This window comes from Heterodontus francisci, chromosome X, assembly GCF_036365525.1.
Source record: "Heterodontus francisci isolate sHetFra1 chromosome X, sHetFra1.hap1, whole genome shotgun sequence".
NCBI lineage: Eukaryota > Metazoa > Chordata > Chondrichthyes > Heterodontiformes > Heterodontidae > Heterodontus > Heterodontus francisci.
The window spans coordinates 10,353,871-10,378,197 of NC_090421.1; the positions used below are offsets into that span (position 1 = coordinate 10,353,871).

Consider the following 24,327-nt stretch of genomic DNA (forward strand, 5'->3'; position numbering starts at 1 on the left):
GTGATCTGCTAATGAGGTGGTTTTCACTGGCATCAAGACAACATTGTTCTGGTCACCCAAGAGTTCAGCCTACCCATACAGTCCACCAGTGTGCTTGTTCTTTGCTAGCCTGTGTTATGACAGACCGCTCGTCAAAGCCCCCAATCAAAATATACGATTGATTGTGGTGGGACCAACACACTGTTAATGCAATCCCGTCACTCCACAGATCGGCTAACATATCATTTAAAACTTTCCAAATTAAAGAAAGACCCAACCAAATTGTACCATCTATTAACACCCAAATGAGGCTAACCAAACCAGGCTTCTTTAAATCAATAAATTAACTCTTTAATTAGAAGAACTAAATTCTTAAACACTATGAAGATATAAACATTTAAAATAGAAAAAATTAGAGTCCTTGCAAATTTACAGTCCAATGTTGCTTGAAGCCCTCACAGGATGTTGCTCGATGTCCTCACAGTCGCCCGATTCAGGAAAAAAGGTTCTTCCACAGTAGAACAGTCCATAGACTAACTTCAGTAGGTGATGCTTTCCTTCTCCAGCGAATTTCAACAATTAACAACTTGCAAACACTTTCAATGGAATCAATCTGACTTTAGAATTTTTGAGGAATAAAAGATTGTCAGTCTAACTTCTTTCTTCAATTTAAATTACCAGAGATCTGTGTTTTGGCTTGACTTTTTTTTTTTAAAAGAATTTTAAGAGATAATAATAAACAGACTAAAATCCTCTTCCTTTAGTTTAAATGGTTGAGAGCATTTTTTCCAGGTGCTGTCATCACAGCTGTGTCCTGTGTCTGTGTGTTCAGTTAGAACAAACCGTCTTCAACTCAAAGCCAGTTCAAAACTGAATTGTAACAAATGTATCGCATAAGACTCAATCCCAGTGGCTGTTTCTATGGTAATGAGAATGCACCCTTTGAATCGCATTATCCAAATGGCTGTTTCTAAGGCAACGAAAATGCATCTTCCTATAATTCCTGAGGCATTTCTGGTTCTTAAACCAATACTGATCCCTTGCAAGCCTTAAAGGCAAACCACATATTGCAAAAAAAAAACTACAGAACCATGACACCTCTGCCGCTAGCGGAATGAAATGCCATTCCTGAAATGCGTTTCATCACAATGGGTAAAAAAAAAATACAAATTGAAAAAACACTAACATTTTTTTTTCACGCATTTCTTCATCTGCCGATCAGGGTGTCAATCAGGTAATCTACCTTACCCACTCTTCTGATCACTCTATATGGGCCACTGAACCGTGCTTTCACTGGTTCTCCCTGTGACATAACAACACTAATACCTCATCCCCTGGTTTTATGGTAGGTTGCAGTTTTCCCACTGTTTGAGAGGTGTGGCATGTCCTACAAAATTGTCTCACATCCTTTGTAAGACCTGGCCAGTAATAATGTTTGCTTATGTGTGATTTGATCTTCCGAATTCCCCTATATCCTGCAAAAGGAATGTCGTGTGCTAACCTTAATAATTCTGGTCGATATTTAGGTAGTACCACTATCTGTTCAACAACTGTCCAGTCTTCGTCGGCAAGTCTATGAGGTGGTCTCCATTTCCTCCTCAAAACCCCGTTTGCCATATAACAGCCTTCCGGAACTCCTTTAACCCCAGCTTCTGACAGAGCTGTCTGTGCTATTTGGTAGATCTCTGGATCAGCTTGCTGTGCTGCAATGATAGACGATCAGTTAAACATCTCATTTGGATTATCTAAATCCCCAAATCAGGTTTCAGATGCCTGATTATCTATTTGTGGTGCCCTTTTACCTCCGACTATGGATCCTGTTTAGCCATTGCTCGGATAACTACACACGCAGGAAATATTCCCAGAACTTGTTCCTGTAATTGCTCCGTTTCCTTAATTTCATATGGTTCCTCTGTAACCACAGAAGAAACTGATACTTTTGATCCTGCCAAATCATTTCCTAGGAGTAGATCAATTCCTTTTACTGGTAAGCTGTGGATGACATCTGCATGACCCAGACCCAACCACCATGAAAGTTCCAAAGACCAGAAGATATTGTTGCAAACCATGGATTTCAAGCTATTGTGTGTACACGTGCTTGCACATTTACAGTTGTCTTTTGCATCCCCCCCCCACCCCCCATGCCATGGAATCCATCCCATAGCATAGGGGAGATGGTTGCATAGTGGGAATGTCACTGAACTAGTAATCCAGAGGCACAGGCTAATGCCCTAGGGACATGGGTTCAAATCGCACCAAGGCAGTCGGTGGAATTTAAATTCAATTAAAGTCTATTAATTAATTAAAAATCTGGAACTGAAAGCTAGTCTCAGTAGTATATAATTGCATTAGAAGCAGTTCAGAGAAGGTTCACTTGTCTGATTCCGGGGATGAAGGGTTTATCTTATGAAGAAAGATTGAGCAGGTTGGGCCATTGGAGTTTAGAAGAATGAGAAGTGATTTTATTCAAACATATAAGATCCTGAGGGGATTTGACAGGGTGGATACTGAGAGGATGTTTCCCCTTGTGGAAGAGTCTAGAACTAGGGGACACAATTTAAAAATGAGGGGTCTCCCGTTTAAGACTGAGATGAGGAGAATTTTTTTCTCTGAGGGTTGTTAGTCTGTGAAATTCTCTTCCCCAGAGAGTAGTGGAGGCTGGGTCATTGAATATATTCAAGGCTGAGTTAGATAGATATTTGATCTGCAAGGGAGTCAAGGGTTATTAACTCCTGCTCCTAATTCTTGTGTTGTTGTGTAATGGTGCCATGAAACTATCGATTGTCATAAAAACCCATTGGGTTCACTAATGTCCTTTAGGGAAGGAAATCTGCCGTCCTTACCTGGTCTGGCTTACATATGACTCCAGACCCACAGCAATGTGGTTGAATCTCAACTGCCCTCTGAAATGGCCTAGCAAACCTCTCAGTTGTTAAGGGAAATTAGGGATGGGCAACAAATGCTGGCCTTGCCAGTGACACCCACATCTCATGAAAGAATACAAAAAAAGATTGATTCCACAGTACCAAAAGCCCAAGCCTATTACAGTCAATCCTTCAAACAACTCTGTGATACAACTGCTGCATTCCAGAACCACCCATGGTCCCAGAGTTCATTGTGTGTCGATATTGTCCATTAGAATAACTTACATGTGCTTAGGTGCAATGTGCAGGTTACTTTAATGGTGTCCAACCTGATGGCATCACAATGTTTGGATAATTCCATCGAATATTCTCGGATATCAATTGACAAGCTTCTATGAAGCAGACATAGAAACACATTACAAGATTAGACTAGACATTTCTTGTGCTGTGACCTGGTGGCACAGTAGGTGTGAAGCAGTACTGCAAAGCAAAAGACTACACATCTGATCTGCCCCACTTGCCAAATTTCCTTGTCTAAGCTGCCTCACGTGGCGAGATACAGAGGAGATGCATTCCCCGAGTACATTGAACTAATTCACATTGCCAGTTGTGCACTTTCATGAAGTGTCTTTTTAACCAACAGAAATGGCGACTGCTCCATCAATGTACAGATGTATACCACCATCAGCAATGAGTTATGCAAGCTAATGCTTCATTTCCAGGACAGACTAGCAGCAAATTGAGAACCACCTTTCTGTTCCTTTGTTTCTGCCTACATGCTCCTGTTGGGAGACTGAGTCTGGACAGCAGGCACTGATCTATGTAAGCACAGACAGACAGGGTCTCTGAATCTCTCCCTCGTGCTCTAAACTGACCTTTAATCTATCTCAGAGTGTGAACCTCAACATATCTGGATCATTCCTAGTGGAAGCATTCCTTAGAGATGCTCCAATTGTGCCAGCCAGCTGGATACCTAAAGTGTCCCTTGCCAAAGCCACTGATGGGTCTATGCTGTTCATTGGCAGGCTGCAAGCAGAGGATAGTTGCTGCATAACATTACGAAATTGGGTGGTAGAAGCCTCCGCCTATCCTTATGCAGACCAGCGTGCTTCATCTTGTACAATTAGGAAAGTGACTTGTTCACCAAATCAAGCTCGTGAGTAATTCTGTTTCATTGGTGCCCCCATGAAGTCGGAATAAGAAGGTGGCATACAGCAACACTCTTCACCCACCACCTCTGCAAGTGCCTTATCTACGATCAGTGACTCACCCTGTTTTGCCTTATCAGAGTCATTTGCATCCTGTGGAGTATATGGGCTAGATTTTGTAGTAGCAGGGCATCTAATGGCATCTGCCTTTTTTTTTTATTCATACATGGGATGTGGGCGTCGCTGGCTAGGCCAGCATTTATTGCCCACCCCTAATTGCCCTTGAGAAGGTGGTGTGGAGCCGCCTTCTTGAATCGCTGCAGTCCATGTGGTGTAAGTACACCCACAGTGCTGTTAGGAAGGGAGTTCCAGGATTTTGACCCAGTGACAGTGAAGGAATGGCGATATAGTTCCAAGTCAGGATGGTCTGTGGCTTGGAGGGGAACATGCAGGTGGTGGTGTTCCCATGTGCCTGGTGCCCTTGTCCTTCTAGTTGGTGGAGATCATGGGTTTGGAAGGTGCTGTCGAAGGAACTTTGGCAGGTTGCTGCAATGCATCTTGCAGATGGTACATACTGCTGCCACTGTGCGTCGGTGGTGGAGGGAGGGAATGTTGAAGGTGGTGGATGGGATGCCGATCAAGCGGGCTGCTTTGTCCTGGATGGTGTTGAGCTTCTTGAGGGTTGTTGGAGCTGCACCCATCCAGGCAAGTGGAGTGTATTCCATCACACTCCTGACTTGTGCCTTGTTGATGGTGGACAGGCTTCAGGGAGTCAGATGGTGAGCTACTCGCCACAGAATTCCTATCCTCTGACCTGCTCTTATAGCCACAATATGTATGTGGCTGCTGCAGTTAAGTTTCTGGTCAATGGTAACCCCCAGGATGTTGATGGTGGGGGATTCAGCAATGGTAATGCCGTTGGATGTGGTGGGTATGTTATTCTAGTTAGTTTGACTTGCCCATGCAAAACAAAAGTTTTGCCCACAACATTGCTGAAAGTGCGAGCGAATAACAGTGCAGTGAGGGAAACAGGGCAATCTGGCACCGGAGTAAACAGGCCAACCAACAGGGTATCTCCACAATCAATGAGATTGAAGGATTGGGAAACAGACAGCAGAAAGACTGAGAATGAAACGTAAATTAGAGTGGATAAATTCAATGTCAAATGAGGCACAGAAAGAGAAATAAAGAGAGGGAAAGAAAGATTGAATGAGGGGGGAAAGGGAAAGTAAGAAAAAAATTAAATTTAAAACTTGACATTTTTAAAAACTTCTAAAACAATTCACAACCTGAAGTTAATTTTTGATGCCAGAGGCTGATTGGCCGTAATTAACAATGTTATTGTTAAAAAGGGAACTTATGCTACTAATTATTAGCCCTACATATCTGTGGTGGGTTTAGTGCCTATCAATTGCGCAAATACAGCAACTTCATGCCGCTCAATGCATTTCAATGGTGAGGCCGACAGCGAGATACCGTTTTCGTGAAGCTAATGGTGGAGCAGTGCAATTTGGACTCGGCGCAACTTTTGGATACCCACGTTTAACCGCGCATCTGCTCCTCGCCTGAAGTCTGTACCATTTGCGCATAAAAAAAGCACCATAAGCTATTTTGACAGCAAATTCTGCTCGATTGCTGCTGCAGTGACAGAACCATGTTCTGTTGAATTATATTTCACAGTGCAGTGGAAATACTACTTTGAAAATGATGGAAATGAAAATCACGGCCCGCAGTTGACGTATGTAATTATCATTGTATAAGCCATAAACATGGTCATCTCCATAAACGACAGCTTGCCCTAGGCCTTGCCCGTATAGCCTCCCAGCTGAATCACGCTATGTGATTTTTTGCATCAACATGAATATTGGAAAGATGTCATACTTGACTGTGCAGTGCTTCTTCAGTCCTGCACTGAGTTGTCAGCCTAGATTATGAGCTTAAATCTCTAACAACAGGGCTTGAACTGACGACCTTCCAACTCAGGTAACTGGTAAATGTATCCATAATTTGATGTAATTGACAGCGATGTCCATTCCTTACCTTGACACTGTTCTTCAAACTATGCACCTTTTCCTGCACATTCCTCCAAACATGGTGGGTTGTAGATCGTATGTTTAACTCCTGCCCAATTGCCAAGCTGGTTCCTCTTATTTATTAGCATGTCGCCCTTCAAGATCATACAGGACCATTTAACACTCCCTCACATGATTAACAGCGACTTGTAGCGCCTTATGAGATGAGCAGGTTTTTTGGAATCAATTGGTCCCTCCAGGGGAATTTGCGCAGTCCAGACCTGATTGACACAGTGAGCATTATTTATAGCGTTTTACGTGCCTATTAGGACACTTAATGGATGATATACATTCTTGCAAGTGCATTGTGAATGGCTTCTCAGTTGTACACAAGTTGTAAAATACCTGTCCTTCAAGATAGTGCACTGAATAAAGTCACACATCATGAGTGTGTTAAAAAGAAATTACAATAGTTCGTCATTTAACCCACGGTCAGTGCACCAGGAATAAGTTACATGTCACTGTTTGATTGTGGACCTTGTCTAAAGGTTGCGCAGGACAAAACAATGGCAATGTTGAATCTATCAAGGTGGTCTCCATTCACACCTTTATGCCTAATTTTGAGAGGGAAACAGGTTTTAAAAATACTTGGATCTGCAGAAAGGTGGGAAGGCGTGTGTCACTGGATACTCGAATTCCTTTGGCTGTTTTGGAATCCTTTTGCGCCCTGCTGCAGTTCTTCCCTACAACACTGATGAGTTTTTCATCTGCACCAAAGGGGACGCGTCACCCCTCTCATGAAGAAAAAAAAGTTAACCAAATTTAAGCGGATTTAAAAAAACCTCACTTTGCAGAAGAAACCTTTTCTAAAATATTTTTGCAGTGCTCTCTTTTTCAATCTGGTATTTCCTGAATTGATACTATGTTCGATGTTGGATTTTGAGTTGCTTTGTGTGGGAGTCTGTTCAGTAGAAAATAAGAGCTCTTGAGCCAATTTACAATTGAGAAGTCAACAAAGTAGATAAAACTGAAATATTAATGCAAGAGGGCTCATATCATAGTGCACCTTTGCACCACTGCGAGTCAGAGGTAAATCATTAACCTAGAGTTAAAAGTCTAGGTATCAAATCCATAATATGCAGAATAATGAAAAGCTCTGTCCAAAAGCAAAAACCTGAAAAACGAGTTTAAGACAGGCCCATGTTAAAAAAAAAAATTAAATTAAGAAAGGCAGTCAGGCTCTGAAAGTGTTAAACTCAATGTTGAGTCCAGAAGGCTGTAGAGTGCCTAATCGGAAGACCATAGGCCTGTCTTAATCTTGTTTTTAAGATTTTGATTTTGGACAGAGCTGTTCATTATTCTACCATCAACACTCTCTCTGGACTAATGCTTTGTCCTTTAACACAATTATTAGCACACCCTTTGCCTTTGTTTCATGACATCTTTTTCATTTAACTCTCCTGCCTCTGCCCTATCTCACGCCTTCCCTTTTGTTCTTCTTCTCCCCTCCCCCTTTTCACTTGCTCAAAGCCTATTACATTTCTAACCTTTGCCAGTTCTCATGAAACCTGAAATGTTAACTCTGTTTCTCTCTCCACAGATGCTGACAGAACTGCTAAGTATTTCCAGCATCCGCAGTATTTTGCTTTTATTATACCCATAATATGCAGATGGATAGATTTGTCTCTGTTTGCTGTATTTAATGAATGTCAAGTGTTACTCCCTCCAGTGGCACAATCAACATACCAACACCAATGTATTGTACCATGAAACAGCAGACGGCCAGGACGGAGCAACTTGCCTGCTGTCCCAGCAAGGAAATGGTGTGTGGCAGTGGAATAAAAACACCTGCCACAAAATTAGAATGTTATTTAGAAGAAATTACAGTCCACTGACCTCTCTCAAGACTTTCTTGACACTTGCTCTGGGAAATAAATAGGACACAGACCCCCAGAAACATTTAGAAAAAGCAGTTAAACTTTTATTATTGTAAAAGTAAACCATTTGCAAAAATGGACAATACACAGTCAGTCAGTCAACATAGTTCACCTTTGATCTCACTGGTGATAAAACCAGGCTTTCATATGCCGGAAGCAACCATGACTTATAATTACTCTTTAAAAAGTATTAATTTTGCTTTTCCCTTTGTTGGCCATATCATCGAACCATTGAGGTCTACAGCATAGATAAAGGCCATTCAGCCTATCGTTTCTGTGCTGGCTCTTTGCTAGAGCAGTCCAAAACTAATCCCACTGCCCCGCACTTTCCCCAAAGCCCTGTAGCTTCCTTTTGCTTCAAATGTTTATCCTCTCTTCCCTTAAAAGATGCAATGGTCCTTCCACCAAGGGCAGAGATGATTTCAGCACTGCGCTCAATGCTGTTCAGATACAGGGCTGGATGACAGCGTGACGGGGAGCTGTCCTTCGCTATTCCCCCAATGATGAAACATTTTTGTTCCAACAGGACTCCATCTCTTTCTGCAGCAACTTGGTCAACTCTGGTGAACTGACTGGAAGGTTTAGAATTGTATACCCAATCCAACAGTTGGAATCAAAAATCCAATTGGCTGATGGTACCTTTTGAATTTTAAAAAGGGGTTTACTGCTCCCAGGTTAAAATGTTACAGGGTAATGACAGCCCAAGTGAAAGTTGCTGAAGCTCAGGGGAGTTTGAGTGACGAGGCAACTATGATGATTAGGCAGACCTTTTGCCCTAGTATTGTCTGCTATGTATTATCCTTTGCACAATAAATAGCGATCACATATGGAACAGTTAATTAAGACAGAGACAGGAATTTTAAGCATATAAGCCTGCAAATTAAAGTGAAGGATGCCATCACACAAACGCCTTAAGGCCTTCCTCTTAAAATTTCCCTCTCTTTGTATTTTACCGGGAGTTAACTCACGTAGCTTACATGTGTTAAAGCCTCCAGGAAAATAGCAGAGCGGAGGAATGCAACAGGAACAGGTGAAGATTTTGCGTGATGACATCGCTCAGCAATTTCCAGGTGACATAGAATACGCTTTGTTTTCTATGTTCAAAAAAAAATCAGAATTTTTGTACATAACTATATTGAATTGTGGTGTGGGGGCGGTGTCAGTATAGCAAATATATAGCCGCTGCATTGAGCAGCCATAATCAGATATTAACCCATTCTTAACAAAAGCAATAGTCCAAAAGGACAGCAACAATGAATAATCTTATATTCCCTACATTAAAAAACTCAAACATAAAATCTTACATTATCATTGCATAGAATTGTACAGGTGTCACATTACTACTCAGTTCATCACAATTTCACTACTATATGCCTGTTTCTCTTAAGTGGGTAGCATTTCAAAATCCCATCATTACTAGACTTTCTGGCCTTTGACAGTTCTGCGATTAATATGGATTTACGGGAAAAAGTTTTGAAAAAGAGTGATTGACCTCATTACAAATACAGACACAGAGTTCTGTAACCCGTAAAGAAGATCATTTTTCACTCAAGCTTTTTTCTCGTCACTAATGCTGGACTATAATAGTCAAAAACTCCTCTAGTACACCACAGAATCAGATGGATATTATGAGAGTGCCTAGTATCAATATTGGGGGGCGAGGGAACTATTGTGGTAGTTAAAAAGCAGACAAACATTATATCGAAAGGCTAACTGATTTGAAACAAAACGACTCTGTACACTGTACTAAAAGAGAAACACACAACTGGGGATTCAAAGCTGGAAAATACTCCAAGTACATGTGGGGATTGCCACTCTGGCTGCCTGCCTCTCTTCTGCGATCTTGTCTGTGCCTGGCTGGTCCTGGAGAAAGAGCATGTGGTGTCCACTGTATACCATCCGCGACTGGTGGGCACTGCGAGCGACTGAAGGGCATAATTGACATCGATAATAGCATTACTTAATTTTATAAGCTTCCTTAGTTTTACGGTGCAGTTTCCTATTAGTTGTATCCTCTTTAAAAAAAGGGGGCATTTTTTGTTTGATTTTGTTAGCTCGTTGGTTTTATTTAAGAACGTGGCAAGGTCTTCACCTGCTCCTCTGGATTGTGTACAGTCTCACCGCAGTCGACACCATCTTGAAGCTGTTTTCTCATCGTCCCCCAACAAAATATCCTCCCCTCCCACATAGCTGTCCCGTGATTCCTCGGGTCTCTTCAATTCTGCTATTGGTTGAATTTTGGCACCCAAACGCGGCGGTTACTGGTGGAGGTTGCACAGTGGGCGACATCGGCACCTGGCTCAGAGAGACTTGGTGCAGGGTCATCTGCTGGTGGAGGAAGGCTTTGTACAATAATCATTTTTTGTTTTTGCGGCTTTGCGTTGCTGCGACGCTTTGCTGCATTACTTCAACGAGGCATGAGCGACAGAAGAAAATGTGACTCTGCAAAACGCCAGACACCAGCACTGAATCTGGTTTTAACTTGCGTTTCTCCTTTGTCTTTCTGTGCTGTTTTCCCTTTGGGAAGTACTGCTTCTGAACAGCGTTTAATTATTTTTTTCAAAATATGTATTTTGGCAATTATTCAGTACTTGAAATTCTTGAGTTACAAAAGTGCAGCTGGGTAAGCAGCCAATAAGGGAAGAATGCTCCTGGTCATGGTCACCGCAAGTAGCCAAGTCGAGGAGATTTAAAGGGGCTGCACCGTTACGATTCGGCAGCAGATACAGACCGTGACAAAAGAGCTGAATTTTGGAGATGCTACAAGCCCTCGAGATGAACTGATGTACGAGAAGTCAGATAACTGTTGGTCAACAGTTACCTGATGACTGACCAGGTTGATACCTGTGATCCTTACATCAGGAACGTTCATGAAAATCATGGCAGCAGCATTGCATCATTGAAAGGAATGAGAAGCATTGGAGAAAACTTGCATTACGTTGGAATTGTTTCGTTTCCACATTGCTTTAAAGCTGGAACCAGTGGTGATTTCCCAGCGGGCAATCACACAGGGAGAAAAGCCGCCTTCAGTTGTATTCCTAATTTACCAGAGAAATGGTTGGATGAACAAGAAATGTATGCAAGTGTGGATCGACAATCACCAGCAGACATGGCCTGGCACATTTCATAGCACGTATGTTATTTTTATCATCATGGACTCCATGTGAAAGAGTTGTTTCTATCCTTAAGATATTCCTGTTGATGGTTCCTTTCAATAAATTCTACAGTTGGTTTTGGAAATTAGATAACCAAAGGTGGGCATCCATTTACTTCTACTGCCAGCTTAAGACGGGCATATTGCTAGTGGATTGTTGATGCATGGGCAACAATTAAACTATCTGCTGGGTCCAGTGGATTATGAAAAGCAGAACTGAAGTCTACAGATGAAGATAAAACAACAACTTATATTTCGATAGCAACTTTAATGTAATAAAAACATCCCAAGGTGTTTTACAGGAGCCTTAACAAGCAAAATTTGGCACTGAGCCACACAAGGAGATATTAAGGCAAATGGCCGACGGCTTGTTAATAGAGTTAGGTTTTAAGGAGTGTCTTGAAGGAAGAAAATGAGGTGCAGAGGAAGAGAGGTTTAGGGAGGGAATTCCAGAGCTTAAGGCCCAGGCCGCTGAAGACATAGCTGTCAATGGTGATGCAATTAAACTAGAGGAGATGACATGGAGAACAATGGTGTCAGTGATCAGCAGGTCTTGCAAAGTCTTCTCACGGACAGCAATCCTGGATAAGCATTTCAATTAATGACTTTCATTCTTTTTCACAAAGTTTTTTCATTTGGCAATTATTCACAGTTGATACGAAAAAAAAAATCACCATCCAAATATTTTCACCTATCCCGTTCTCGCGCTCGTTTTTGCGATCAGTTATGCAAAGAACTTTTCAAGATATGTTGCATTTGAAAAAGCCACCTGTGTTTTGCCACACCAGCCACTTGGAAATGCAAAAACTGTTCATATAAGCTGCACCCTGTAGTCATCAAAATATTGTGCGCCAGCTAAAATGAATCCATTGAAAGAAGCTGTATTCTGAGTAGCACAAGATTAATATTTTATTATACAGGTAAATCCACGTTTAACAGAATTCATTCCCTCCATTCTCCTGCGGATGCTGGGTACTGTCCCACAGGTGCTGGCTGTCCTCTGCTACCTTGCCCAATTGGCCATTCTTCACGCCCGAGTCAAGATAATAAGTACCAGTGGGGTATTCACCCATGGTGGCATCACAGTCGGGACCAATCCTGTCCACGCCTGACAGCCACAGATGCACACTTTCCAGCAGGGACGATTGGGAGCAGCAACCTGATCTACTTTCTTGTTTTCTGGCCAAGAGGCAGAGGCAAATTTAGCCCCCTATTATCAGCCCGAGTGAGATCAGCTCACATGGCACAGACTGAGCCTGGCTCCATTCCGCATTAGGCAGTCTATTTAACAACTGAATCGGAAGGGCGTCAATCTTTAAGACGGGTGTTGAACCATTTTATTACTGTCTTTTCAAAATATCGGATTTGTTCATTCCAATCAGATGGAACACTTGGTGCCGCCATCAATGAAGTGCGTAAAATTATAGAACTCAACAACTTCAGATGGTGTTGACATGTAGATAAAAGATGTAGATTATGTAGATTAAAAGGACTATCTTAACTAGGCTTAGTACCAATCAGCTTTCTGTGTCTTCCAACGTCTCCAGGGACTGCAGTGCAAAGTACAAGTTGTTAAAGATTTCCAATGTGATGGACACAGTGCCATAACAAATGAACCTACAATTTCATTCCGCAAGCCTAAGGAAAGATTTCCCTTCACTTAAAGACCCTATTTTATCCCTCTGTAAAGAATGGGACAGCTCAGAACACTGTCAACAGCAAAGACAATTCACCTTATTAGGACAAAATGACAACCAATTGGAGAGAAAAGTTAAATTGCTCTTAACAGGAACTAATTCTTATTGGCGCTGATACTCAAGTGGTTTCCCCTGCCAAGAGACAAGGTTATTAATTCAGGCAAAGACCTTGCAGAATGTGGACTCTCAGTTGTCACATTTCATGGTAACAGAAGTTTCATTATGTCACGAGTCCATAGTCAAGACTGTAAATGTACTCAGACTGATACCTGTGAAAGGTGTTTCATTCTATTATTGTAGAAGGGTACAAAACCTAAGTCTAAAATTCTCCATTGATGACCCAGTGTACTGTGCATCAAAGGCACAAGATAAGAAGGTCCTCACTTGATCTCCTCCTTCCAGCCATAAGCTGAGCCTTCAGCAAGTAAACATAGTTTCACACTGCTCACTCCCCAATCTCAGGCAAGAAAGTCAGCTTGAATCCAGGCCAGGCTTCCCTGATGAGCAGAGAGGGGAATGGAAGGCCAAGTCAAAGCTGACCCAGGTACCTTCTGGTGACCAGTTAATGAACCGCCTTCTCAACAGGCCTGAGAGAAAGTTCACTGCTGCTTGCCCTCCCAGAGACTAGTGTGTAGAGAGGGAAAAGGAAGAAAACATGGAACTTTTAGAAATGGCTGGGGGGAAATTGTAAGTTAACAAGAAAATGTATCATTTTTCATGGGAGCAGCATTATGCAGTTAAGAGAAACAGATTGTCAAATATTATTAGTCAATAATTTATGATCAGAACCTCTTTATTTATCTAATTTTGCACTGAATCGGAAATATCTAGATGCAAACCACAATATTGGAGTATAAAAGCTAAGTCTTGGTACAAGACTGGACAAAGGGTCCACTTTGAGGTTAACAAAAGAGAGTTTTTCCTTGTGTCAAAATGCAGCAAGGTCAAAGCAGCTCAATTTATTCAGAAAGGATTGTGAATGAAGAGTCTCTCTGTATCTCCATTCAGTGTCCAGTTCGAAATGTCTCAAAATCATTTTCAAGGGACCATGTTTGGAACAAAACACAACAGAGTGTGAATATTTGCACTGCTACTGCTTAGCAGATCATACATGGCAGGAGACATTTTGGAAAATGGCAAAATAATGAAATGTATGGAAAAAGACCCCAAGTATCACAGCTTTAAAAGGATTCTCAAAACAATATTTTTGTCATTTTTTTCACATTCAAAACTGTTTTCAAGCATAATGCCTTCAACTCAATCAATCACTAGCCATCAATAGCCTCTTTAGCTGTTTGGATCCAGTTCAGCAATAAACAACAAATCAAAGGATTAATCACTGGTATGGTGAGGTTTTGTGGTAATTCAGATCTCTCTTCCCCTTTCACTCCAAACTCTGCCCCTTACTCCCTGTCTCTCTATAGCTCCAAAATTCATTAATCTAATTATATTTTATGAATTACAAGTGAAAAATATCTCTTTAAAATGTATTAATTTGGACTTTAACCAGATCCAATTTATCAATACCCCTTCATGCATAATGTCATTTTTAGCGTATGTTCTAAATACCCTGGATCTGACTGCATTGTTTTCACTTTTACAAGAGAGTAGGATCTGTTTCTGGCTGGGGCGACGATCCTTGTATAAAAAGGTAAGTGCTGTGAAAGATTAAATTAGGGCCAGAGTGGTCTCCTGGACTCTTTACGATCTAAGGGAGTCAGAGAGGAATTTTCTAGATTTTTTCCCTCCTAATTGGCCTGGGTTTTTAATTGGTTTGTCACTCCTCCCAGGAGATCATGTGTTCTTGAGTGGGGTGGGAAGTGTATATTTTGGACAAGGAACTGCAGTTCTGTGGGACAGGCTAAATGGGCCAGTGAATCTTTTCCGGTCAGTCATTGTTCATAAAGTAGTGGAGTGCACACTCTGGTAAAAGTTGGCAGCTCACTCGCACCTGGCTTTGTGCGGGATTCCTTTGTGCTATATAAGTTGCAGTGCAGCCATAGCAAGGATATTTCCACACAATGCACATGCATTGTTGTCAGCTTTCACTGAAGTGCGCACTACATGTGTTAATGGGCCCCTTTGAAAATCCTTCCAAAACTGGTGGAACAATTTACTTCAAACTCAGAAAAGAGTCAATGTGCAAGCTGGTATTACTTTAACACAGTGGATCAGAATTTTCCTTTTCAATGCAGTGCATTTTTGTTTCCAACAGAGTTGTGCTTTCTTTGTGAGAGCCCCACCTACAGGCCTTTCATTGCACTACACCATTCTCACAGTCACAATGGCCGATTACAGTTCAGATCCTCAACACACAATTCTTTAAAGTTTGACAACTGCAAATAAAAAGGCAGGCATTCTCAACGACTTTGCAATGCTGAAGAACTCTTAAAACCACCTCCAACATGAAGTTGCTTTGAAATCTTGGCCCAGAACGATTGGTTTTGTTCTGCCCTTCATACAAAGCAATCCTTGTGCTTTCCAAGCAGTGCCTGCAAGTCACAAGATGCATCTTACCTTTCTGTGTATTAAACCAGTAGATAAACTGACCAGAAGTATTCAAGAGACGGGTTTCTTACTTAAAGGCTGTCCTCCAGAATGCCATCCACTAAAACAAAAACTTGATTACAATCTTCCTTTAAGGGTGGAACGATAAATCTGCCTTCAGTCATGTTGTATTGCTATGCTTATCTCCAACGTCCAGCGACATCCTGTCACAGTAGGCCATCAAAGAAGTTGAGGACTCTTCACAGTATTCACTTTGGCTAATTTAGGCCTCCATTTAAGAAAATCCTCTGAAGTAAAAAGCCAAACGCCACCTCCCAGATAAGGTTCAGATTTTCCAGACGAGTCTTCGTTAGCTGCCTGAAGCAAAGCCAGTGTCAGATCGTTTCACTGGAAGCCTGATGGTCCATTACTGTGTGGAGCCATTTCCAAAGATGGGGGTACCATTCATCGTGGGGTGAAAGCCTAGAATGCCATTGGGATCTTCTTTCATCTACAAAAGGGCAAAGAAAATTGGAAAGACAGACGTTATCGGAGTCACTGCTCTACCCTGGTCCTCAACCTCCTCCCCTCCCCCACCCCCACCCAACCCTTTGGAAGGTTACTGTTGGAGAAATCCAGATTATGCCAAATTGTTGAACAAATTCTCCGGACTCAGATTTTGAGAATAAACACTTTACTGCATGATATCATGGGGGGGCTCACCTTCACTAAAGGCGGTCCAGTGCTACTCCACCGGACAAAGGAAAATCCACAACGGATATACAGTTACTCAGCCCATCCCGGCTGGACATAATCCAATCAGAACGGTTATTGATTACATACATTACACATAGTACCAATTAGATTACTGATTAGGCATCATGTGGCAACGTGATCAGCTCATGCAAGCCCCTGATCACCAATTGATGATCTCAGGCCCCATCAATTATCCTTGAGTCTTCCAACTGTCACTTTTAATTGGGCCTGCATTCCTGAGGGTTTCGCGCAGTCTGCAGTTGCACTGATAAGAGGGGCCCCCTTTTGGTATCTGTGCCATGCTGTACCAAGCTCCAACTGTGAACTAACTAATCTGTCCCACAATGCCTCAGTCAAATACTCCATTTTGTACCAATATGTAGCTATACTTTCAACTCATATATGAAAGAATATATGTATACGTATTCACTAGAATTATATTAATCTACTTACTCAAATGACAACGTATGCCAGCCAAGAGCGACGTCTCAATTCATTCCATCTTCGCTGCCTTCGGAGAATACTTGGCATCAGGTGGCAGGACTATATCTCCAACACAGAAGTCCTTGAAGCGGCCAACATCCCCAGCTTATACACACTACTGAGTCAGCGGCGCTTGAGATGGCTTGGCCATGTGAGCCGCATGGAAGATGGCAGGATCCCCAAAGACACATTGTACAGCGAGCTCGCCACTGGTATCAGACCCACCGACCGTCCATGTCTCCGTTATAAAGACGTCTGCAAACGCGACATGAAATCGTGTGACATTGATCACAAGTCGTGGGAGTCAGTTGCCAGCATTCGCCAGAGCTGGCGGGCAGCCATAAAGACAGGGCTAAATTGTGGCGAGTCGAAGAGACTTAGTAGTTGGCAGGAAAAAAGACAGAGGCGCAAGGGGAGAGCCAACTGTGCAACAGCCCCAACAAACAAATTTCTCTGCAGCACCTGTGGAAGAGCCTGTCACTCCAGAATTGGCCTTTATAGCCACTCCAGGCGCTGCTTCACAAACCACTGACCACCTCCAGGCGCGTATCCATTGTCTCTCGAGATAAGGAGGCCCAAAAGAACTTACTCAAATAACAGTTATAGAAGCAAAAGCTTAGCAAAACTGCTCCCACAGTTACTCAGTTAGAACTGTCTCAGTGTCCGCTGGCAGAAAGGTGATTGTAATACAGGCACAAATGAATGTCAGGAACCTGTCACTTTTTTCCTCAGATAACAGCTTTGGGGTGGGTGTGGGGTGTCCAAGGTTTTGTAAACTGTAGGCTCATACGTACAGGCCACTTTGTACCTGCGCTGCAATTTCAGCTGCTGTGTATCAGGGAACTAAATGAATTCCCCCTCAGGCATGGATCAGCAAAATGATCTGTCATTTGCAGAGTGCCCATGGCAAACTCAGGAGTCGCCCGCGCTATATTTTTCCACCTCCACCTCATTAATTTCCTCCCCCTCCTCTCCTGAAGGCATTGATCTCTGATTCCACACGTCAGTTGCTGTCTGGTGCCCCAGTCAACTGGCCGTTCTACATGTGTGATCCTCAACAGCACCCTTTCTGTATGTTTCCTTTAAAAAAAGACTATGCAATTACTTGATGAAGCACACAGAACCAATATGGGCAAAGCTGTAAAGCGCCCAGTCATGCTTTGCTCATTTTTATCTGATTGCAAAGTCTTTTCCCCCAATTAAAATCAGCAATTGGATATCTTTTTTCTTCCATTCATTCACGTGATGTCGGCATCACTGGCTATGTCAGCATTTATTGCCCATCCCTAATTGCCCTGGAGGTGGTGGTGAGCTGCCTTCTTGAATACAACGGAGTGGCTTGCTAGGCCATTTCAGAGGGTGGTTAAGAGTCAACCACATTGTTGTGGGTATGGAGTCACATGTAGACCAGACCGGGTAAGAATGGCAGATTTCCTTCCCTAAAGGACATTCGTGAACCAAATGTTTTCTTTTTACAACAATCCAGTCATTTCATGGTAACCATGACTGATAACAGCTTTTTATTCCAGATTTTATTTAATTGACAATGTATTTATTTGAATTCCCCAGTTGTCGTGGTGGGATGTGAACTCACATCTCCGGATTTGTCCGGGTGTAATAGCAAATTGTTCTGCAAGAGCACAGAACAAGTTCCCACAGGAGTTGAGATATTAAGGCCGGGGTTTCTGCACTCTCAAGTCTGTGAGGTAAAACACAAGTAGCTCCTCAGCATTGTGGTGAATAAAAAAAGACTTCATTGTACCTTACCACATCTCTCAGAAATGTCTCAAAGCTCTTCACATGCAACTGGGTTGCTATGAGGGTCAGTGCTTCGGTTATGTAAGAAAACATGGCCGCCACCTTGCACACAGTAAAACCTAACAAACAGCAATGAGGTGAATGCCCAGTTTATCTGTTTTTGGCATTCCTCACCAGAATAAGCAGACAGGGATTTTGGTTTATTGTCTAGTCCAGCACGTCCAACACTGCAGCACTCCCTCAGTACCAAACTGAATGTCAGTTGAAATTTTGTGCTCAAGTCTGTAGAGTGGGACTTGAACCCATGATCTTTTTGCCTCAAGAGGAGAGAGTGTTGCCAAATGAACCAAGCTGAAACTTGGTATAGAAACTCCTTTGTCTGCTGTTTGAAAGATGCCATGAACCCATTTAAAAATAAACTTAGAAATTACAGCACAGAAACAGGCCATTCGGCGCAACTAGTCTGTGCCAGTGTCTATGCCCACACGAGCCTCCTCCCACCTTACTTCATCTCACTCCATCAACATAACCTTCTATTCCTTTTCCCCTCATGTACTTATCTATCTTCCTCCTAAATGCATATTGATGTATTTTCAGGGACGCTATGATCCCCCTCAGCCACAGTGCCCACCTCGGACACGCAACTCAAGTTAAAATCCTACAAACAATGGGTACACAAGGTCTAGCTCATTGTCTGAAATGCCATCTTCATGGAAAAGGAATTGCATAGGAATAAGGTTTTTCACTAACATCACACATGATGCCAACTTGTATGGACAGCTGGTCTGCCTTATCTTGACTAAAACACAAAGCAAACGTTCCGTTGACAAGATATAACCCTGAGTCCACTGTATTGTGTCTAAGCTGAACTCAATGCTAAGCTGCAAAGCAATTTTCTGCTTCATAACATGGATTCCACATGCTCTAAGCTCTACGCAGACAATGCTTTCTTGAAGCTTGTGCTCAAAAGGCCAGTTTATTAATGTACCTTATAAACTTCCACCATTTTATGTTACAATATAGACTTCAGTACCCAACAGGGTTGATATTTCAAGATATTGGAAATTAGTTTCATAGGAACAGGTGGAGGTCATTCAGCCCCTCGAGCCTGTTCCATCATTTAATCAGATCATGGCTGGTTTGTATCTTAACTCTATTTACCCGCCTTTGATCCATATCCCTCAATAGCCCTACCCAATAAAAACTATCAATCTCAGACATGAAAACGTCAGTTGGTCTGAGCATCCACAGCCTTTGAGAGAGAGAATGCCACATCTCCACTACCCTTTATCTGAAAAAGTGCTTCCTAATTTCACCCCTTAATGGCCTAGGTCCAATTTTAAGATTGCACGGTCTTGTTCTGAATTGCTCCAGCAGAATTAGTTTCTCCATAGCTAACTCCTATCAAATCTCTTAATCATTTTAAAGACCTTAAGACCCCCTCAACCTTCTAAACTCAAGGGAATATAAAGCAAGTTTATGCAATCAACCTTCGTAATTTAAGCCTTTTAAGGCCTGGTATCAGTCTGGCAAATATGTGCTGCACCCCCTGCCCGAGGCCAATAAATCTTTCTTGAGGTGCAGTACCCAGAAAATACTTCTGAACACAGTTCTCCAGATGGAGTGTAAACCATAGCCTGTATAACTGAAGTATCACTTCCCACCCCTTTGTATCCCAGCCCTCCTGTGATAAAGACCAACAATCCATTAGCCTGTTGTACCTGTGCACTGGTGTTTAGTGATTTGTGCACCGGGACATATTCCTGAATGTTTCATCACATGACCTCCCACCTCCAACAGCTCCACCCAAACAGCCTTTCTTCCCTACCTCCGATATCTTCTATAATACACAAGTGTTCAAATAAAATGAATAAAAAGCACTTTTTTTTTTTAAATGCCACTTTGATTTTTCCCCTGGGTTGCTTGCAGTAGTATCCAGAACATTAATCATTAATTCCTGGTGACTTCACAACAATTCTGGTGAGCTGGCAACACGAAGGGAAGGAACAGGACAGGAGAAGTCCAGGGTTTCTTTGTGGGGCCCAGAGAAGCGCTGGTTCTCTTACTGGTCCCAGGAGAAAATGGATTTTTTTTTAAAGTTCACCTTTCTGGGTCTCTTCTGGCCCCGGATTCACTTCCTGACAGCCACCACGGCTTCCCCTGCTCAGGCCTCAAGTTAATGTTACAGTAGGCCTCAAATAACATCATCGAAGCCGGATGTACTTATTTAATGGAGGACGTTGCTGGCTTCAGGCAGGTGTCCTCATTGCCTATCTAAAATGACAGTCAGGAAGGGAAGTGGTTAAGACCCCCGCTCCAATTTAACTGCCACCTGCCTGGTTTCTGTTGGTCGAGAGGGTGCGAGGTGGGGAATTCCCCTCACTGTATTGTGCTGTATCTATTCATTCTGAACATAATCTCAGAAGAACTGAATGAGCCCGTTGCACGTATATTTGAATACTGTAGAATCAGAATGTGAATGCTTAAGTTTTGTCCTTTCACATCCTGAGTTTAAATCCAGTTCAGACTGTGAGGGTGCAGAGTGTAATGATCTTAAGTAGGCCAGAGGCCACAGTGTAAACCTGGCCATAAATGCGACAGTAATCGCCAGTTTAAGCTCAGAAAAACCATTGTGATGGCTGGTCTGGGCAACGGAATGATCACACAGGTACAGCAGCGAGACTGGGAGTTAAGCTACCTTATTGAACTTGGGGTCGAGGGTCTCTTTTCAGCTGGCAGCACCACGACTGACTTGGGATGCTCGATGCAGACAATGGGCGCAGGAAAATAAAGTATTCCACTTCTGGAAGCAACAGCGGCTTCAAACTGATCAGAGTATGTGTCAAAGCTGTAAGTTCTGCAGCTAACGCTGCACTGAATTCAGCTGGCAGACTAGAAGCAGAAAATTGTACTTGAAGGGTTTCGTTACTGACCTGGATTCTTTATATACCACTTCCGTAATCAAATATTTTTGAGGAAGGGAATCTGTGATAACATTAGTTGGGTGAATCCACTCACATTACCTTCGTTTTCTTCAATTTTCCCCACTGATGTCTGATTCAATTCTCATTCTCTGTTGCTGGCTCTGTAACTCACATTTCATCTGGAACTGCATGTCCGTGGTGACCTAGTTTTCTCACTCTCTTTCTCACAGATAGCTGCCTGAATTACCCATGTCTCACACGGACATCAAAAATGTCAAAACTCATCAGCCATTGCTATGAAGTAACGAATGGATTCTTGACGTTCAAATTGACTATTTTGCATGTGTATGTATAACATGTTTTTGTACAATGTCTCCACATCAAATCCTTGTCATTCCCATTTCATTTCCCCTTTCTCTTCAATTTGGATCTGCTCTGAGTAACTTCAATGGCGGAGTTGGCCACACTTGAAAACTTTTCCCCGATTCCCACCTGAAGCTCAAGTGAAAGTTCAATAAGAACACTTGGGAAAACTAACTGCGGTGATGCCCCCTGCAAGTTTGTCATAATGAGATTGGACCTTTGCTTTTGCCGCACTTATTCCCCCATTACATTTGCAAACAGGACCTCCTGCCTCCTAAAATAAATGTGCCAATTCTATTCCGTAAGACTCACAGGGAAACCACTCAGGCAACAGTTTTCTGGAAGCCAGAGGGACTTGAAGTTCCACCATTTAAATAACAGCAGCGACCAAACAAGATTGGCTGCCACCACCCTGAACGTTGACGTCCTCCCATCTCCTCCTCATTCTGCCAGATGGAAAATGTGGAATTCACCATCCTTCAAAATGGTTTAACAGAGCTAGGTCCAGACAAAGCCATGGGGACCGAAGAGTTAGCAGGGGAGTGGGGTGGAGGGAAGCAGGAGCATGGTTGGCAGAAGTCATGTTCGCCCTCGTGCTTGTAGAACTACCTCTGTTTCAGGCAACTCCAAATTCTAATAAAGGATATGAGATTTCAAAGTGTTCTTGAGCCCACAAAAAGCCCATCTTCAGATCAATGCCCTCTAGCGGGAGTTGAATTTAAACCTGCTCCTGAAAGGGAACTGTTTTTTCCATTCTGCCAGCCCCTTGTTGCTTGCCAATCACCGCATGCTTTTAAATTAAAAAACCTGGGCTTACCTTGCACAGATCCACAGTGCGCCAGCTATTTTGCTCTTCGGGATGCAAGTGTGAGTACTCATTCATATGGGACAATGGGACCGTAGATTTTGAGTGAAACACGGAAAGGTTTGTACTTTCCCCTTCCACATGAGGTGCCGAAGAACTCAAAAGTGGAAATGCTGTTCCATTTGGTTGGTTTGCTCCAGGCAACCAGCCTGTTTGATTCCAAGTCTCTTGTCGATGACTTGTTAGTGCAATGCTTGGCTGTCTAAAGTCAAGTCTGCTGTGCTGAGAGGGAGCTACAAAGGCAGGGACATTTGGAGTGTTGGATGCGGGATTAAAGAGGGATACGTTTTGCTGTGATTCAACTCTACAGCTCTGTGGAGCTCTCATGTATCCATCACTGATACTGTGGCTCATTGTGGTGCCTGGGTTTAGTCCATTGCCTGAGGATGAACAGGGATCACAGGACTGCTGTGTATAATGGTATGACTGGTTGCAGTACTGCGCTGGCACTTTCCCATTAGGTTGATGGAAGTACTGCTGCAGTTGAGGGCCCTGCCTTGCAGCTCGTTGCTTCCAGAAGACTTGCTGCTGCATATATTGTTGCTGCATGGGACTCGAGGTCTGCTGATGCTGCTGCTGCATAGAATGGGAGCATTGCATTCTTTGCTGCTTAAACAGGTCCTGCTGCTGCTGTTGCATACATTGCTGCTGAAGCAAGTCCTGCTGCTCTTGTTCTTGCCGACATTGCTGTGGTTGCATGTCGTGTGCTAGGCTACAAGGTCGCACTACTCCTTGGGTCGCGTAATTTGCTTTGGATGACTGTTGAGGAATTGATGACGTATTCTGCTGCATGGGCAACGATGGTATCCGAGTCGACCTCTTGCCCCGTCTCGGTGACATGTCTGAACACTGAGCCAACTGATCCCCTGTGCCTAACTGTGGGCACAAACTGTTTGACTGGCGAGGACTATGCCCTTCCATCTCTTTCTTATTCAGCGATTCCTGAACATAAGACAAAACCTGGTCATTTGTGAGCATGTCATTGAGAGGGCATTCTGAATCTGCCTCCATGCTCAAAGTGCTCTCCACCCATTGCATGAGCTCCAAGTCCTCTGGTCCCAAGCTTTCCAGTACATTAGGGATGCCAGCCAAGCCCTCTTCATTGTCACTTTGAAGGATGTCATCCAATATGGACAACAGATCATCATCCTGCTTACAGCTGGCTTCCTCCTCTTTTATATTTTTCTCTCCATTTTGAGGACATGGTGCATTTCCTCCCAGTCCACTGCCAAATGCTCCACCAAATCGGCTGAGGGAGTACTTAGGCTCCACTGCTGGGTGCCTGATGTACACTGCCTTGTCTTGGCTCATCATGGCTCCAAGGAGTGAGTTGGGATCTACATATCCATTCTGTTCCACTTTGGAATTACCAGTCTCAGATGGAAATGGATTGGTGAGCCCAAGCATAGGGGAACTGTTATCATATAAGACAGCCTCCCCTGTTGAGAAGGGAAGTGGGAACGGCATCATGCGTTTCTGGAAGTGATCAATGCCTTCTTTATCTCTGTGGAAAAATAAGTGAATTCTTCAATATATAAACGCACTTTTCAATTGAGACTTAATTGAGTGTATATATGCAAGTGCTACTGTGGGAGGAATAGATATGGAATACAGAAAGTGAGATCTCAAAGGTGTGAAATAGAGTGAGGGCATGTGCAAAGGAGCAAGTGTACAAGAGCAGAGAGATGAATTGGAAGAATGAGTGGGAAGGAGAGTGAGGAAGCAGGTAGGTTGACAGTGCAAGAGACAAGCAGGAGCAAGACAGCAGGGCTGAATGTCAGAGTGAGAGAGAGAGAGAGGGGAGAGAGAGAGAGGGGAGAGAGAGAGAGGGGAGAGAGAGAGAGGGGAGAGAGAGAGAGGGGAGAGAGAGAGAGGGGAGAGAGAGAGAGGGGAGAGAGAA

General features: G+C 43.0%; 1 protein-coding gene across 1 annotated transcript in view; it reads right to left on the reverse strand.

Annotated features, from left to right (window-relative positions):
- Window positions 1–310: 310 nt before the first annotated feature.
- Window positions 311–24,327, reverse strand: part of LOC137358652 (aryl hydrocarbon receptor-like) — an 89,279-nt gene continuing 65,262 nt past the window's right edge. The window contains exons 10-11 of the mRNA XM_068024796.1: window positions 22,380–23,952; window positions 311–15,789 (exon numbers count right to left, since the gene is read on the reverse strand). Of these exons, the coding sequence (XP_067880897.1) occupies window positions 15,706–15,789; window positions 22,380–23,952 (1,657 nt within the window). The 3' untranslated portion in view covers window positions 311–15,705. The remainder of the gene's footprint in view (window positions 15,790–22,379; window positions 23,953–24,327) is intronic.